Source organism: Malus sylvestris, chromosome 4 (assembly GCF_916048215.2).
Source record: "Malus sylvestris chromosome 4, drMalSylv7.2, whole genome shotgun sequence".
In the NCBI taxonomy this organism is placed as follows: domain Eukaryota; kingdom Viridiplantae; phylum Streptophyta; class Magnoliopsida; order Rosales; family Rosaceae; genus Malus; species Malus sylvestris.
Genome location: NC_062263.1, coordinates 20,000,350 through 20,018,176, shown reverse-complemented (window position 1 = coordinate 20,018,176; position 17,827 = coordinate 20,000,350). Strand labels below are relative to the sequence as shown.

Below are 17,827 nucleotides of genomic sequence, written 5' to 3'. Positions count from 1 at the left end.
CTTTCTCTAAAGTGCCAAACAAAAGGGTTCCACTCACATGCAGGCTTAAAAGAGAGTTTGTACTCTTTTGTTCTATACAGAAGCACCATCTTGAGAGTGATCAGATGGAGTAATAATTAATGGTACCTCAATTCAAACGTTTTGAGGGTGAGATAATGACATACAGAATGGCTTTATCTTTATTGTAGACTTTCGGTCTCATAATATAATAGTATTACATCATTGGACTAAAATATCACAGTTATGAACTCATTTTATGCAAATTGCTCACCCACGATCAAACGGTAGGAAAATTTACTCTCTTTAATCCTCGGGCTCCCTTAATTTTTAAGGTCTTGTCAAGAAAAACATGGAGGGCCATGCATTTTATGAGTATTATGAATTATTACTACTGGTTTGATATTAGTCCCGTTCTGCATGGTCCAAAATTGATTGTGATCATTAATTATCAAAGTTTACAGGTGCCACGGGTCAGGTTCAATGTGGAGTCGTAAATGAACAAAATTCACGATCCTATGTACAAGAATCTCGTGATATTCGTTTAATCAAACTTGGAAAATAAATGATTTATCCACGTGAAGTGTTTGGATTTTGGGTTCACTTTGGTTGGTACCATGGAAAAATGAATCGGCAGAGATGCAGATTAGGTCATATGATCCATCATTTTCTTTTGGAGAAATTAGGTTCTCGTCCTTCTTTTTACTACTCCATTAATTAAAATCTTATTCCTTTTTAATTTTTGATCAAGGTCTTTGGGTATTAATAATGTCACAGCCCATCCCCGAACTTATTGTATTATATTCTCAATAATGTGAATTGACGGAATTACCCCTGAGGGATGGATCGAGTCATTGGAATTGGGCAAAATATTCGATTTATTTTTATTGCCCTAGTTTATTTTGGTCAAGTTTAGACCTAGATATTTTATGGTTGGTGTTGTAAAATGTTGTTTGATGATGTGTTAGTGTGAGGATCACACACACACCCAAAAGATCTCTCCCTCTCTCCCGTGCCTTCCCTCTCTCTTCTCCTTCTTGGATTTTGCAGAAAATCCGTACAAACGTACGGACAAACCTCAAACCAACCCTTTTATGCATAGATCGAGCTCGTGATTAGTACCATCACTTTCATCTCGTCATTACGAACTCAACCATACCATTTTTTGGACTTGGAAGCTTCGGAAAACCTATGAAAAACCTACCCTGAAATTGGCATTGTTCATGCAAGTTCAAACGAAGAGTTTTTAGAGGATTTTAAGTTCACAGGGAGCTTTAGAAGGTCTTCACGAAGCTCGGGGTAGCTCGCTGGGTAGTTTTGGACGTCGGGATTGTGAATTTCAAGTTTGGCCGGTTTCTCTCGAATTTCTCAGGCGAGATCCCGTGATCTTAAGGACTTTAAACAGGTAAGGAAATGTTCTACAAGTTAAGAGCTTCAATTTGGTACTGGTTTCATGAAATTGGGATGAAAAATGACTGAGATATCAAGGTTTAAACATTTTCCAGTTTTCCGACGACAACGGTGGTCGGCGAGGTTCACTAGAGAAGACAGAAGAATATTCCGTCAAAGTTGATAGAATATTCTTAACGGAGAGTAACGGCGTCAGGTAATTTGGACGGAATATTCCTAACGGCAGTTAGGGTTTCCGTTAGGGTTCCCTACGCGTGGCCGCGCGTATTGCCATGCACTTGCCGGCGTGTGGGTGGTCGGAAAATTATTTTAAAAATATGGGGATGTTCGTGGAGTTGTGTAGATCACAATGGTATATTCAACATCCAATTTGAGTAATGTATGAGAAGTTATTAGCTAGTTAGCTAGTATTGGTAATGTACTTTAAATTAACTTTTTTATAGTTGTTTCGCATATAAGGGAGACTTATCCTGAGGACGAATGCAGTCAAGGGCGACTCGGAGGTTACGACCCTTCGACATACCAGTGAGTGGGCTTTTGGTTTTCAGTATATATTTCTATACTTGATATTTTCCTAGAAAATGCGTTTAAATGAAAGTATGCTTTAAAATGCCATGCATATGAAATTATATTCTGTATATGAATTAGTATATGATGCATAATATATAATTGTGGTGTTGTAGACGCTCAGGTAAGCCAGGTGAGTTATGAATTGTGAATGGGATTAATGTTTGTGATTAATTGAGAAGCTTAGAGCTCATAAACCTGCATCCCGGGTGATTGTGAATTACTAGAGATATAGTACATGCCTGTTTATGATGTCACCTCCCACATCATATGCTCACATTAGATCCAATTTAGGTGCACAATCTTGTCGTACAGACCATCATAGGTGGTTCCGACTCGTAGGTGACTAACGATTTATCACCCAACTATCATGAGAGCGTAGTATTAAGTATAATTATATTACACACAGTCTTGTCGTACAGACCCTTTTAGTGGTTCCGACTTGTGTGCAGTGTAGCGCCGTATAGGTCATTGTAGTGACTCCGACTAGATTAACTAATGAGCTATGAATTCAGCCGTACTGACTTCTACAGAGGTTCCAACTAATATGTTAATTTCCATGAATGTATTCTCACCTGAGTTACTTATTCTGTTTATATCTTCGCATGACATACTTGTAATTATGAATACGTGAAGCATGAATTGACAATTATATATATAGACACACACACACACACACACACACACATATTTATGTTTATATTCTATTTCTGGGAAATTATACATGTTTTACAGCAAGGGGTTAGAACTTTTGAGAAATGAAATGATTTTGAAAACATTTGTTTTTGCCCACTCACATATTCTGTTTTGTGCCCCTCCAAGTTTTAGGTAGACTTGCTGTTGGTGGCTCACGAGGATTGAACGGAGGTTCTGACAAACTATCACAATGTACGACATCCCTGGGTATCGTTTAATTAGTACTTATTTTCTGGACTGAACTTAGGCTATTTATGCTCTGATTATGTATTCACACGTTCTAGCACTTATCTTAGCTAGTACCCTTATGAATTGGTTTTTAATTATTCGTATTCTCTATTATCTTTATTGCTTATGCACTGTGCACATGGCTACGTCACCCTCACGTGATGGCCAGCACACCCTGACTCGGGTCAGGGTGTGTCAAATAACATCATTAATGATTATTTATATTTATGACTAAATTTTTTATCATATATTTTTAGTTTCAGTTTTAATTTGTACCCATTTATTAATTTCTTTTTGTGCCCATATTTTTTAAAGTTTATTTGTATTTGTACCCATATATATATTGCTAAATGTACCCATGCTAATTATATGTACCCATTCATGTAAAACCTTTTAATCTTAAAATGTACTCATTCTTAAATATACTAATTTGTTATATGTAAAATGTACCTCCTTTATATATATATATAAAATCTATTCAATTTTTTTCTAATCCATTTTTAAACTTATATGGGTACATTCTTTTTTCTTTGATTTTAAAATGTATCAATGTCAAGTTTAATCGAAGAAATTTACTAATGTATTAAGCCTAATGTCCTTTTTTTTTTTTGTGATTTTGAAGAATGTACCCATGTTTTGATACAATAAAATTTTTGGTTAATTTGGATGAATGTACCCATGTTTATATACACACAAACACACAATAGTATATTTATATTTTAATATTTTAATGCCACAAATTATGGTTTTTTTATTTAAAATCTCATTTATATAAACAACTAAAATTTCTAATTTTTACTTTAAAAAATATAGTAACGTACATAGAAATAAATTATTACATTAATTTCAGGGACCTCTATCAAAAATTAAAAACCAACAAGGTTTCAATCAAAGAATATTCATAATTAAGGACCACATCCAATGTCTCCATTCTCTTTTTAACCAGTATAGGATATAATAAAAGATTTTGAATGTATGAGTAAATATTCTTAACCATTTGAGCTTAATTACTTGAATTAACCAATTGGGGTCAAAATGAATGAAACTAACATGGTCTGTAATATGTGAAATATACAACTAAGTTTAAAATACCAACTAACTATTAGTTTCGTGATGTACTTATTTCTGATGTCGAAAGAATTCACTCAGTTCAGATCCTCCTTTTGCTTAATAAAACAAAAACGATGTATTCGTAATCAAATGCCAAATTACACTTTTGTTGCCCTTCATTACGTGACCTCACTTTAATTACCCGTACCCACAACGACAAAAACCAACACTTGCTCTCCCTCTCTATATATTGCTTAATTTTCCATGATTTCATAGTACACAGCGACTTGCTATTGTATAACACCATGGCTCCGGTGAATATAACTTCAATCAAAACGGCATCAAGTGGATTATGGCAAGGTGATAATCCTCTAGACTTCGCCTTCCCACTCTTAATCGTCCAAACCACCTTAATCATCGTCGTCAGCCGCTTCCTCGCCTTCCTTCTCAAACCCCTCCACCAACCCAAAGTTATCGCCGAGATTGCTGTAAGTCCTACTCTCCTGCTTTATTCGAATGTGAGACATTTTTCAATTTGTAGTGATAAAAATATTTTTGCACGTGTCTTAGTTATTCATATATAGTTAATTCTTGATATATAGTTCTTTTTTCTCATTAGTCTATTTGTATAGGGTGGAATTTTGCTTGGGCCGTCAGCCTTCGGAAGAAACAAGTATTACCTACACAAAATATTTCCCTCATGGAGCACTCCAATACTCGAAACCGTGGCAAGCATTGGTCTTCTCTTTTTCTTGTTCCTCGTAGGCATTGAGCTCGATTTAAGCTCAGTCCGACGTCGTAGTGGAAGAAGCGCTTTTGGCATAGCCCTCGCTGGCATATCGCTGCCTTTCCTATGTGGCATCGGCGTCGCTGTCGTCCTCCGGAGAACGATCGACGGATCTGACAAGGCCGGCTTCAGTCAGTTCGTTGTGTTCATGGGAGTGTCACTTTCCATCACGGCCTTTCCTGTTCTCGCCCGCATTTTAGCAGAGCTCAAGCTTTTAACTACTAGGGTTGGCGAGATTGCAATGGCTGCTGCCGCTCTGAACGACGTCGCTGCATGGATCTTGCTCGCTCTCGCGGTGGCCTTGGCCAGTGACGGTGATGATGGCCATAAGAAGAGCCCTTTGGTATCAATCTGGGTCCTCCTATCAGGTTTGTATGGTCCAGAGTTCCGACAATATCCTCGATATTTTCTCATATTTTTTTTCCTTTTCACAATTTTCATTTTTATTTTTCATTTCTTTTAATTGAACAATTCGTGTAATTGTACTCCTGATCTACTCCACCAAATTAGATATTTTAGGTACTAGTTTACTTAGAGCATCTCCACTAGTGCTCAAAATTTTGTCAGTATGTCCTCATGGATAGTATTTAGAAGGCTTCCAACTAAGTAGTACATCACGTGTTTTAATAGATGTGGTGGGAAATTTTATATTTTAAGTTATTAACTTTTTAGCACACATATCCCACAATTTGTATAGTAACACATGATGTATCATCTTGTGTACCGGTCAAACTGAAAAATCTTTCCTATAATAGAGGAACTCTCCGGAGACCTTAAGAAAATCCCCATCCCCAAACTGGTAGGCTTGCTCGCAGAGCAATTGCTACTGCAGCATCAGGCGCGGGCCTCACACTGCACTTGTGGCTTTTTTTCCCAACAGTCTAGATATCCTCTTGATTTTTTTTCTTGTTTTATCAACGATCATCATACTCTAACGAAATTAACAATTTTTTTTTTAATCTTTTAGTTCCTAAATTTAAGGATTCTACTATAAGGATTTCTTATTGAAGACAATATTTGTTTAAGGACCATAATATTCTCTTGAAGCCCCTAAAAGAGTTCTCAAGAGTGGTGGTAGAGATCCTAAAATAGACATGGTCATGTGCATGAAACTATTTCACTCACGTATATGTAACTTTTATTAATTTATCTTTCTTAGAAGTGAAACATACTAATTCAGTCGTACGCTTATATTCTAACACATTAAATAGTATAATGGTGATAAATTTTTATAGTACACATAAAACTTATTTCTCAACTTAAACTAAATAATTTAATATGTAATACAAAATCTCCCTTTACATTGGGTTTCCCATAAGTAAATCTCACTTTTATTAGAGATAGTATACAATGCGATCACTTATCATTTCTTTAGTATGTATATTTGTTTAATATTCTGTATATTTAGACCTTGGTAACATTGGCATTTACTGCCTTGTGAATATCAGGTGTTGCATTTGTTGCTTTCATGATGGTGGTGATCCGACCGGCCATGAACTGGGTAGCCCGCCTGAGCTCTCCAGAGCAAGATGCAATAGACGAAGCCTATATATGCTTAACCCTAGCCGGAGTCATGGTATCCGGATTCATTACTGACCTAATTGGTATCCATTCTATATTTGGAGCCTTCGTCTTTGGTCTAACAATTCCCAAAGGAGGACAGTTTGCGGAAAGATTGATAGAGAGGATTGAGGACTTTGTGTCCGGCTTGTTGCTTCCACTTTACTTTGCATCAAGTGGGTTGAAGACCGATGTAGCGAAAATACACGGAGGAGGGGCGTGGGGGCTGTTGGTGCTAGTTATATCGATCGCTTGTGCCGGGAAGATATTGGGGACGTTTGCGGTGGCAATGCTATTTATGATTCCGGCTAGAGAATCGTTGACGCTCGGTGTGCTCATGAACACCAAAGGGTTGGTGGAGCTCATTGTTCTCAACATTGGCAAGGAGAAAAAGGTCAGCTAATTATTATTGGTTTAATTTTTACCACAATATTTCAAATAAATATTGACTATGGCAGTGAAATTTAGTAGCCTCACAAAAGTTCCTTTTTCTTGTCCTGTCACACCTAATTTACAAATTAATAATAATGGAAAATGAAAACAAACAAAAATGTGAAGATTGTACTAATTGCCAGAAAGAGAAATTAAACAGTGAATATTAGCAAAAGCTGACCTCTCTTGCTTTCAAATTAAAACAAAGAGGATGTGTCATAGTCATTTAGTGTACCTCCTATAATATGACACTTGAAAAACCATAATTGATTTTTTAAATATAAAAACATAAAAGAGAAATTGTATATTGACGACGATATTTTTCTTGTTGTATTGTGAGTTTTGAACTTTGGACTCAACATCATGAATAAACGAGTTCTATTAATGTCACTATTCATAGTTATCGTGTATGTAAGAACAAATATTCTTAGACCAACTCCAATGGTTGGAGTTAAAACTTAAACTTTTAGTCCATGAAATATAAGTTTTAACTCAGAAACATTTTTTCTCCTCCAATAATTTTAGCCCGAACTGATTAAAGAATGATTTTAGCTAATTTTTTGGTAACTTTTTAAAAAAATAAAATCTATATAGATTATTCTAATATATTTTTATGAATATTTTAACATAAAAGTATTTAAATTCTGTTAAATAATGAAAAATCACTAAACCTATCTCATTCTTACATATATGTACCACATGAAAGAACATGGAAAGTCACACAACCTTCCCCATTCTTAAACACAAATACTTATGTGGGTAGAAAGAAAAAAAAGGAAGAATTGTTTGAAGAAAGTGGATTTTGTGTAGATGTTTGAACAAATACATAAGTATTTATAGAGTTTTTGGGTGAATTTTGATTTAGATAAAATTTTAAATTGTTTTAGCTGTTGGATTTAATTTTGAGTTGTTAGATCTTCTTTATACTGTTAGATTTACTCATATTCAATCTCAACCGTTAGAGTTTACATATTCATAAATTTGATTTAAAAAATTGAATCTGGAGTGTTGGTTTAACCACGTGGGATGTCTGATAATAAAAAATAGTCGTTGGTCTTTTTGTAAGTGGCTGACAACGTCAGCAACTGGGTCCCAACCACTAATCTTGGCTCATTTTCTGGTTAACTTTGGCCCAAAAATAAGTTTTAACCCAAAACCTTTTGTTAGCCCAATGATTAGACAAACTTTGGACTGAGTTTAAAACTTAAACTTTGAGTTTTAACTAAACCATTGAAGTTGATCTCATAGATACTAGTATATGCCCACACACAAAATGTATGTGAAATTTTTTTATTTTTGTTTTCAAATTGAAGGAGAGAGGCAGAGAGGAATGGAGAGAGAGAGAGAGAGAGTGAAAGGGGTTTATTTTTTAATTTCTTTAAGTTTTTCAAATTAGAGGTGTTAAAAATCACATGTAGGTGAGGTGTAAACACAAAATATTAAAATTTTGTTTTATAAGATTACGTTATTGCCCTTAATAGTTTTTTATTTTTTTTGTTATAGAAGATTAAATAATTTTTTCACCTTCTTTTGATTGACAAAGAGAGTTTTATTAATATGTAATTTAGATTAATAAACTTATTTAATCGTATCAGATTAATTAGCGTGGTAATTAAGGTAAGGGTGGCATAGGGTAGGGGGCCATGCTAGGGAATCATTTGAAAACAACAACTCAGCTTTTATCCTCCTCTCTTTGCGATGCGATCACTCGTTTACGTTTCAATTATCTGTTAATTTATTAATTAGATCAGGATCAACAACAACAACAGCATATTCAAAGGTAATGCAAGTGTGAAAACTTTATATCATCATTTCATTTCTTTGTTTTCCTCTTTTTTGAAGATTTGGTAAAAGCGTTTGACCAATACATGAATCCTTTGGTGCATTATAACAATTTCTACCCCGCATGATGGCACGCTTCGATAGTAAAATGTCGTTGAAAAAGATGAGTGACACACACTCAGACTCACACTCACGCACACACTTTTTTAAAAAAAAATTAGTATCCAGTCCCTAATTTTTACTGTTAATTGACTAAGACCTTATTAGTTCTTAAATTTTGATTCAACTCCCTAGCATTAATGTGATAATGAATTTACATGTTTATTATATAATTTTTAATATAAAAATTAGTAATTAATTTAGGGTTTAATACTCACACCTCTATTAAACTTCTAATTAATTTTCAATTCAAACATTTCCACAATAATAAAAAATTAAATTAAATTAAGTTTGTACCTATTAGTTTTTTTTTATATATATAAAAAGATTCTCAATTTTTTAATCTTAAATGTACCAATTCATATAATTTTTCAAAATTTTTAATCTTAAATGTACCTATTCTCAAATATATCAATTTGTTACATGCAAAATGTACCATTTTTTTAATATAAAATCCATTTAAATTTTTTAATCCATGTTTAAACTTATATGGGTACATTCTTTTTCGTTGATTTGAGAATGTATCCATGTTTTGATACAATAACTTTTTTTGTTAATTTTGGTTAATGTACCCATACATATATGTATATACACACACACACAATATAATAGAGAGTATAATTTATAATTTATTATTTTTAATCCCATAAATTATGGGTTTTATTTAAAATCTCATTAATATAAACAATTACAAATTTCAATTTTTAATTTTTAGTTAAAAAAATATAGTAACTTACATTATTACATTAATGTCAGGGACCTCAATTAAAAACTAAAAACTAACAAGATTTCAATCAAAGAATATTGATAGCTAGGGACCGCATCCAAAGTGTCCTTTTTTTTTTAAAGGATCAGTTGATGGTTTCGTCACTACAATCTATTCTTGCGGGAGTTGGGAAGACTCATAGAAGCATTTCAGCCTCCTCCTAACTACCATCGCGCGATTTACCACCGTTAGAAATCAAACTCAGGTCGTTCTGTGTGAAATACGGATTAAAATTTGTGACCAACTATTGAGCCATCCTTTAATTATTACACTCACACTCACACATGCCTTTTTTTAAATTATTTTTTTTATCACAAATTTACAGTCACTAAAGAATTGATTTAAGGAAGAGGATTCTCTCCGGATTCACTTTGTGGGGATTATAGGCATCCCTACATCTTAACTGTTTATCATATATTATGCGGTCAATTTTCGTCAAGTACTATTTGTGTTTAAGTTTAAATTTAAAAAGTTAAATAATTTTTAACCACACGATACACGATAAATTATTAAAATGTGAAAATTCCTATAATCCTCCTGATTTGGGTCCTTGATTTTAAAGTCTCTTTTGGAGACATTACACAGTTTTAGAAATGATTAAAAACATGAATATTGGGTATAGTTTGTCCCGTCTGCCTTGGCTTTTATTGTCAATCCACGAAAACAAAGTTGGGTTTGTATAATCAATTATTGGGCAATAACTTTCTATTTGAGGATGTTTTATACAGACAAGCATTGTCTGCCCTACCATTTTTCGTGCTCTCCTGTTTTATGTGGTTATGGTTAAGTCACGTCAATATTTTATATTATTTTTTTATAGAGATAATAAGACAAAAATGAATGGTAATATAAAATGTTGACGTAACTTAACCGTGACCACACAAACAAAAGAACACGGAAAGTGGAAGGGTAGACAATCCTTGCCCGTTTTATATACTTTATAGTAATTGTATGTAGCAGAGCCTTGTCCTTTAAGTTGGTGCATGACCTTTCCAGAAAATGAAAGCATCATTCTTAAAGGTTAAGGTTATTCTGGGAAGATGGGGTGATTTTCTCGGTTCGGATCGGGCTGAAATAAATATTTTAATGCTAATTCAAAAAAGTTCGAAATCAAATGTTAGTTTTATTTTTGTTTTTTTGGGTTATTGGAATTTATTTGTAATTTTTGAAGTCGGTTTTGCCTCGGACGTAATTCGGGTTTACTATAATATTTTGAAATCTTCAAACTTTGTGTCCGCCACTTATTATTTATTATTTCTAAATTTTTGTGATATTTGTTGGCCGTTACGTATGAGCATGACACAATATCATATTAAACAAAAGAAGACAGGATGTATGATTATGAATCAAAACTGTTGGTTGCATAATATATAATGCAACAACGTATATATTACTTTTTACTTTTGCAGTTTACTCTTAATAAATTGCTTTTTGAAAAAAAAAAAATAACCTAGCAGCGCTTCCTCTCCTTCTCTCTTGCGAACAACAAAAAGTCCATTTCGCCGCCGACCCCTTTCTTAGTTTGGATTTCGTTGCAACCTTTCTTCTTCACAATTTCCTTTTCCCCTTCCTTTCTAGAATTTTTCTTATTTCATTTTCCTTTCTAGAATCTCAGGCCATGCCCTTCGTGGATGGCTTGTTTTCTCGACATGCTTCACCATTATCCAGTCGTTCTTTGTCAAAATTTAAGTGTTTTTCACCGTATTTTGTCTTTTGTAGACTAATCCCTATCCTACAATTGCCATTCTTTAACCCCCAACACCCATCATCTTCCATCTCCTTCATAAGTTCCCCTTCCTCACACACCATTCCTCCCACAACCTTTGCTCAAAACTACAAGCGTTAACCTGATTTGGACACCAGATCTAAATCCTCCCCTCACTACCCCTTGCCCGACTCACATGCTAAATATTGAGCCGAGCATGCTGTGGCTTAGCCCAAAGCGAGGGTGGTTTAAATGGCCCATTAGCCCCATCTCCTTCTAAGTTGCATGTGTTTTTGGTTCTTCTTGCTGGCGTGGGGTCTGTGAAGGTGCTTTGAATTTCGTGGTACTCTTTTGATGCGGCGTTTTTGGTGGTAAAATTAGGTTGGGGCATCTTGTAAGATCCTACATCGACCAACGGAGAGGGGAGAGTGATGTGCCTTATATGTACATGCCCACCTCTATGTAGCACGAGGCATTTTGGGGACTCATTAGCTTCGGATTCCATCGGAACTCCGAAGTTAAACGAGTTCAGACGAGAGCAATCTTAGGATGGATGACCCACTGAGAAGTTATTGTCTGAGTTCTAAAAAAAAAAACATGAGGACGTGGTCGGGGTCCGGACAATATCGTGCTACGACGGAGTCGATCTGGGATGTGACACATCTTTTTTGTTACGGATTGAAATTTTTTGTGTTGCAATGCCTTCATCGAATCCAACATGGAGTTCAATTTCTTAGAGCAACTACCTTTGTGGTTGCTGGCAAGGTGGTAGTGGCGGCAGCGGGGCATTAGTTGCATTCTGCCTTTGCAGGATAAGGATTTGGGGTCTCATTTTTGTTTTTTGTCTTTTTGTTGAATGAGTTTTTGGCTATCCCCAATTTTTATTCGGTTGTTTGTTCATTGTTGTAAAGCGTATTGGGCCTTCCCTCATCCAATGAAATATGGGAACTTTAATTAAAAACTCCCGGTACTGTTCACTTTAACGAAAAAACACATTTTTACACTAAAAAATCAATTATGGTACTATTCACTTTACCCTTTATTTTGTCCTTATTGTTAAAGCTCAAAGTTTTCAAGCCATTTTCATTAGTTTTCTTATGAAATATTTGTTGTATTTGAAATAAAAAATAAGGACTTTTTTAATTTTAATCCTTCAAGAAGATTGAAATTTAAAATAAACCTGGTGTTAGATTACATATTGATTATAATCCCTTGATGTGTCCTTAATTCAAAATAATTAATGTGCATTTTATTTAATGTCTCCTATTAAATATTTTAATATATTAATATACAAATTTTAATTTATTTTTTTGACCAAAAAAGAGTTTTTTAATTTATTAATTTTATTTAACATTCTTCAAACTTGAAAGACTCAATTAATGTACCTATATGTTAGTACTGAAATGTGTGTACATAAATGTATTATATTGAACTAATGTATTTAAATGTTAGTATCGAAATGTATGCATCGAAATGTATTATATTAAATTAATGTACCTAAATGTGTGTACCGAAATGTATTATAATGAATTTAATGTACCTAAAATGAAGAAGATAAAGTACATCAAAATATATTGTATAACAAAAATTAGTTTATCTAAATGTTTACAACAAAATATATTAAAATAAATGAAATGAAAATGAAAATTATAATGAAATAAAATTAATACATTAAAAATTAGGAAGAAAAAGAGAAATAATTCAAAATATAACTAATAAATGAGGTTATTAATGTATCAAGAAACTAAAATTAGATTTTGATCTTACTTATGATTTTAATCTAAAAGTCATCTTTACCAAGAATTAAAATGACATTTTCTATAAAAACTTTTGCAACCTTCTGTTAATGAATTATTTTAAATTTAATCTCAGGTGCTTAATGATGAGACATTTGCTATTCTAGTCCTCATGGCACTCTTCACCACCTTTATCACAAGTCCACTAGTGATGGCCATTTACAAGCCTGCACGTGGCGTCTCAGTTCGCACTCATCGCAAGCTCCGTGATCTGTCGACCACTGTATCCTTCAAGGACGAACTTCGAGTCCTGGCGTGTGTCCATGGGCCTGCCAATGTGCCCTCACTCATTAGCCTCATTGAGTCCATCCGAAGTGCCAAGAAAGCGCAACTCAAACTCTTCCTCATGCACCTTGTGGAGCTCACTGAGCGATCTTCTTCCATCATCATGGTCCAACGGGCTCGAAAGAACGGCTTTCCCTTCTTTAATAGATTCGGCCGAGGTGCCTGGAGCGACGGCGTTGTTTCCGCCTTCCAGGCCTATAGCCAACTGGGGCGAGTCTCGGTCCGACCCACAACTGCAATATCACCCATGTCCACAATGTACGAGGATGTTTGCCATACGGCGGAAGACCAGAGGGTGGCGATGATCATCTTGCCATTCCACAAACAATGGAGGCGTGACGGCGGTAATCATGAAGCGACGGAGATTGTGAGCCAGGCCTGGCGAGGGGTCAACCAGAGGGTGCTTCAAACTGCACCGTGCTCAGTTGCAGTGCTCGTGGATCGTGGATTTGCTAACACCGGAACCCAGCGGATTTGCATTGTGTTTTTCGGTGGGCCCGATGATCGGGAGGCCTTGGAGTTAGGCGGTAGGATGGCCGAACACCCGACAATTAAAGTGACGGTTGTGAAATTTGTTGAGAAAGAGGGTTTGGAGAGTAATGGTCTCATGTTAAAGCCTTCTCCCTCCGAGTCTACCGAGAATAGCTATAGTTTCTCCACAGCTAAAATGGACCGAAAGAAAGAAAAGGTACGCATATTGCATGATGTTACCTCTCGTCAGTTCAATACCCTTTCTACGACGTGACATGTGAGATGGTAGTCTGAGCTCTGAGGGGTATCAAACAGTTGCAGAGATCTATTTGATTATTCACAAATGCACCCTTGTCGCATGGGTGTGATACACTAAATGATTAGTCAAATCAACACAAGTCCGTACAATTTACAAAACGGGGATCACACAACACACAAGTATAGTATGTTTATTCTATTTAAGTATGTATTAATCATTTGTAAATTTTGCTAATCAGGAACTGGATGAGGAAGCAGTGGCTGAGTTCAGAAGCAAGTGGGATGGGAAAACAGAGTGCGTAGAGAAGGTGGCAGCCAATAATATTGTGGAGGGGGTTTTGGTGATAGGAAGTAGTGGAGATCATGATCTGTTAATTGTAGGCAAAGGAAGATTCCCGTCACGCATGGTAGCAGAACTGGCTGACCGCCATGCAGAGCATGCAGAGTTAGGCCCCATTGGAGACATATTGGCTTCATCAGACCATGGTGTGGTCTCATCAGTGCTTGTGATTCAACAACATGACGTAGCTCATTCCGTGGAGGCTCCAGTGTCGAAGGTTGTGCATGGTGATTACGAAAGGTTCGTCGCAGATGAGTCCTCCAGTACTGTGCTTGAGATGTCTAAGGAATCTGTGTGACCTAATTCACTAATTAACAAGTACAAATAAGTGGTTACAAGTTTCCTTTTCTTTGTTTTTTGGTCGAATAAGTTTCCTTTTGAACGAGAGTGGGTTTCCTGAGATTTGTAGCCAAGAGAACTATCTTACGAGGATTTCTTCATTCTCTGAAATTCATCTGCAGGGCCACATAGTTAAGAATTAGTGTATGAAAGTATACAAAGCTACTTTGATATTCTCTTCGAACATGAGCAGGGTTGGTCCATAGATTTTTAAAATCTCAATTAATTTAGTGCATATTTGATCAAGCTCTTAATTTTTTTACTAAAAGAAATACAAAAAGATATAAATAGTTCATAAAATTGAAAATACCGCAGCATACTATAAATAAAGCAACAGTAGTAATTATAGTTTATAAAATTGGCATTTTGGGCAAAAAATTAAGCAACAACAGTTATTATAGTTCATAAAATTGAAAATATAGCGGTATACCATAACTAAGCAAAAAAAAATTCAAATTCAAACATATTGAGTAATTTTGTAGGAAATTTTTATTTCATTATTTAGTAAAGTATATATCCTTTAAAATAATTAGGATGTTGTGACACGACTGTGAACACGAATTTTTCCTGAAACAAACGAGACAAGAACAACGTGCACAAAATAATATTTGTATTTGATGATTTTGGGTTACAATCTCTCTCTAATTTGATCCTCTGATTCGATCTCCGTAAGGTGTTGATTTGTGGATGTGCGATTAATCCAAAGGGGCCGTTGGGCTTAATCTAAGGATGAACGTTCTTCAAGTGCCGTGGGCTTGATCTTGAAAGTGGTTTTGAGCGGATCTTCAAGGAGCCGTTGGGGCTTGATCTTGAGGATGAGCGTTTCTTCAAGGGCCGTTGAGGCTTGATCTTGAATAACAATGATGAACAGATCTTCAAGGGGCTTTTGGGCTTGATCTTGAAGAACAGTGATGAACGGATCTTCAAGGGCTTTTGGGCTTTGATGTTGAAGGACGGTTGGATGTGTGGATTTGTCGACGTTGTTGATCCAAAGGATCGTCGGGGCTTGATCTTGAATTGGTGGAAGTTCTTCAAGGGGCCGTCGGGGCTTGATCTTGAAGGTGGATGATTGTTGATCCAAGGGTCGTCGGGGCTTGATCTTGGAAGAACGATGAACAAATAGCGAAGAAGGCTTTCTTGATTCTTCGAGAACCTGGATACTTGAGAGCTTCGGAGTTTCAGAGCTTCAGAGCTTCAAGGTGTAATATGAATTGGTCCCCTAAATGAATGAAATTGGCTTCTATTTATAGAATTTTCCAAGGCCTAATTTTGAATATAATATTCCAGATGAAATAAGTCGTTTCTGCCAGGTGTTGACACGTGTCCTGTTTGATGACTTTTCCGATGATTCTCAATTTTTTATTTAGACACACGCTACGTGTAAAATTTATGTAATACATGAGCGTTGAAACTTTGATTTATCGGTCAACATTTATTTACCGAAATTTCGATGTCTACAAATGCCCCCACTTCAAGGCACGTCGTATACATGTGCTTGTCATGTGTAGGAGATGTGTTTTGAAGTCCCTTATTGTAGATGTCGATCCAAGGGCCGTTGGGGCTTGATCTTGAATTGGGCTGGAAATTTCTTCAAGGGCCGTTGAGGCTTGTTCTTGAACTTTGTTTGAAATTTCTTCAAGGGCCATCGAGGCTTGATCTTGAAGGTTGAAATTGGACCACAAGGAGCTTCATGTGGTAGATGATATTTGGCTTTGGTAGTGGATGAATCGGCAAGTATTTGTTTTTTTGCGCTTGTTGACTTTCCACAGCTTTGATCTTGAACTGGGTTGGAGGATTTTCTGGATTCCTCCAATTTGTTGATTTTCCACAGCTTATTCTTAAACTGGATTTGATTCAAATATGGTGGAAGCTTGATCTTGAATCGGACTTGTGATTTCCTCAAAGGCCGTCGAGGCTTGATCTTGAATTTGGCTGGAAGCTTCTTCAAGGGCTGTTAAGGCTTGATTCTTGAAGGTTGACTCGAACGTATGGCAAGCAGGCACGAGGTGAAGGTGACGACTTGTTGCTTTGTTCAATCTTTCTAATTCACACCTGAGCAGTTTGGTCAACGGTATGATCTTCAAGATTGATGGGCTCTTCTTCCAGTTGGTGACTTGATCTTTAAGGATTTGATTCAAGGGTGGTGAATTGGCATGTGCAGCCCACAACGCCTAGCGAGTCGACCCAAGAATTTGAGGGTCAAAACGAGTCCTCCACCCAGAGTGATTGCAACCCTGATGATATGAGATACTCTTGCTTCCGAATAAGTAGCGGATGAATCGGCACGTGCTTTGTTGTGCTTGTCTCCACATGCTTCAATGTATCATTTGCCTTATCTATTCTTCTGGCATAATGTGGCATCTTCTCGAGTTCCTCAGCTCAGACTCCTTCTTCTCTCTAATTCTTCAACTCGGACTCCTTCTGCTGAGTTGATTGTGTATGCCGTATTTCCTTATTTGTTCTCCAGGAAGATGTGGCATCTTCTCGAGTTCCTCAGCTCAGACTCCTTCTGCTGAGTTGACTGTGCAGGCTGCATTCTTCTCTACTTGTTCCTTCTGCACGTTGTCTCCACATGCTGCAAGGTATCATTTTCACTTGCCTTATCTGTTCTCCAGGCAGATATGACAGCTTCTTTGGAAGTACAGCAGCAGTGGAAGACCAGTGCTCGAGAGCAGTGCTAGGTAAGCAATCAGGGAAGGGTTCCAAGCAGTCGGTTCCTTACCTGAGTTTGAGTGGAGGTTCCGGCATATTGCTTTCTTTATCCTGTCTTTGCAGGTAAGAACAAGGATAAAGGAAAGGACAGGGAGAACGCATGATATGAGATACTCTTGCTTTCTACCCTGGTGATATGAGATATTTTTGCTTTGGTGTCATTTGTTTACAGAGGTACCCCAAGGAATAAGGAACACTAAGTGACTCGAGAGGCTTTGTTGGGAAGGCATTCTCGGAGATGAAGAAAGGTTTTGTATGTCTGCCTTGCTATGGAAGGTGAAGGTGGACAGTTATAGGAAGTTCTTTAATACCTGTAGAGGTACTATTCTTTCACTCGTGTCGGCAACCAATGCGTGATTGATCAGTATGGCTTCACATGCTTTCTTCTTTATCAGAAATCTTCGACAAATTGTCCGTAATTTCCACCAAGCTGAGTGTGCATGTGACAGGTGTTGACGAGGCTGAAAAAGACTGGCGCCTCTTCGAT

The 17,827-nt window shown here is 36.3% G+C and overlaps 1 protein-coding gene and 1 long non-coding RNA gene across 5 annotated transcripts; both read left to right on the top strand.

Moving 5' to 3' along the window:
- The first annotated feature begins 978 nt into the window (after positions 1-978).
- Positions 979-3,259, top strand: LOC126620231 (uncharacterized). Of its 4 annotated transcripts, none has more exons than XR_007622300.1 (4): positions 979-1,402; positions 1,503-1,759; positions 1,867-1,932; positions 2,803-3,259. It is a non-coding gene; the product is annotated as an uncharacterized LOC126620231 (long non-coding RNA). The 4 variants fall into 4 exon arrangements; XR_007622298.1 differs by having other exon boundaries at positions 2,797-3,259; XR_007622299.1 differs by having other exon boundaries at positions 1,851-1,932.
- An 821-nt stretch (positions 3,260-4,080) lies between these two features.
- Positions 4,081-14,812, top strand: LOC126620230 (cation/H(+) antiporter 20-like). Its single transcript, XM_050288742.1, has 5 exons — positions 4,081-4,436; positions 4,581-5,103; positions 6,184-6,689; positions 13,012-13,908; positions 14,189-14,812. The coding sequence occupies exons 1-5, from the start codon at positions 4,254-4,256 to the stop codon at positions 14,585-14,587; spliced, it is 2,508 nt and encodes an 835-aa protein (XP_050144699.1). The 5' UTR covers positions 4,081-4,253; the 3' UTR covers positions 14,588-14,812.
- Positions 14,813-17,827: the final 3,015 nt, after the last annotated feature.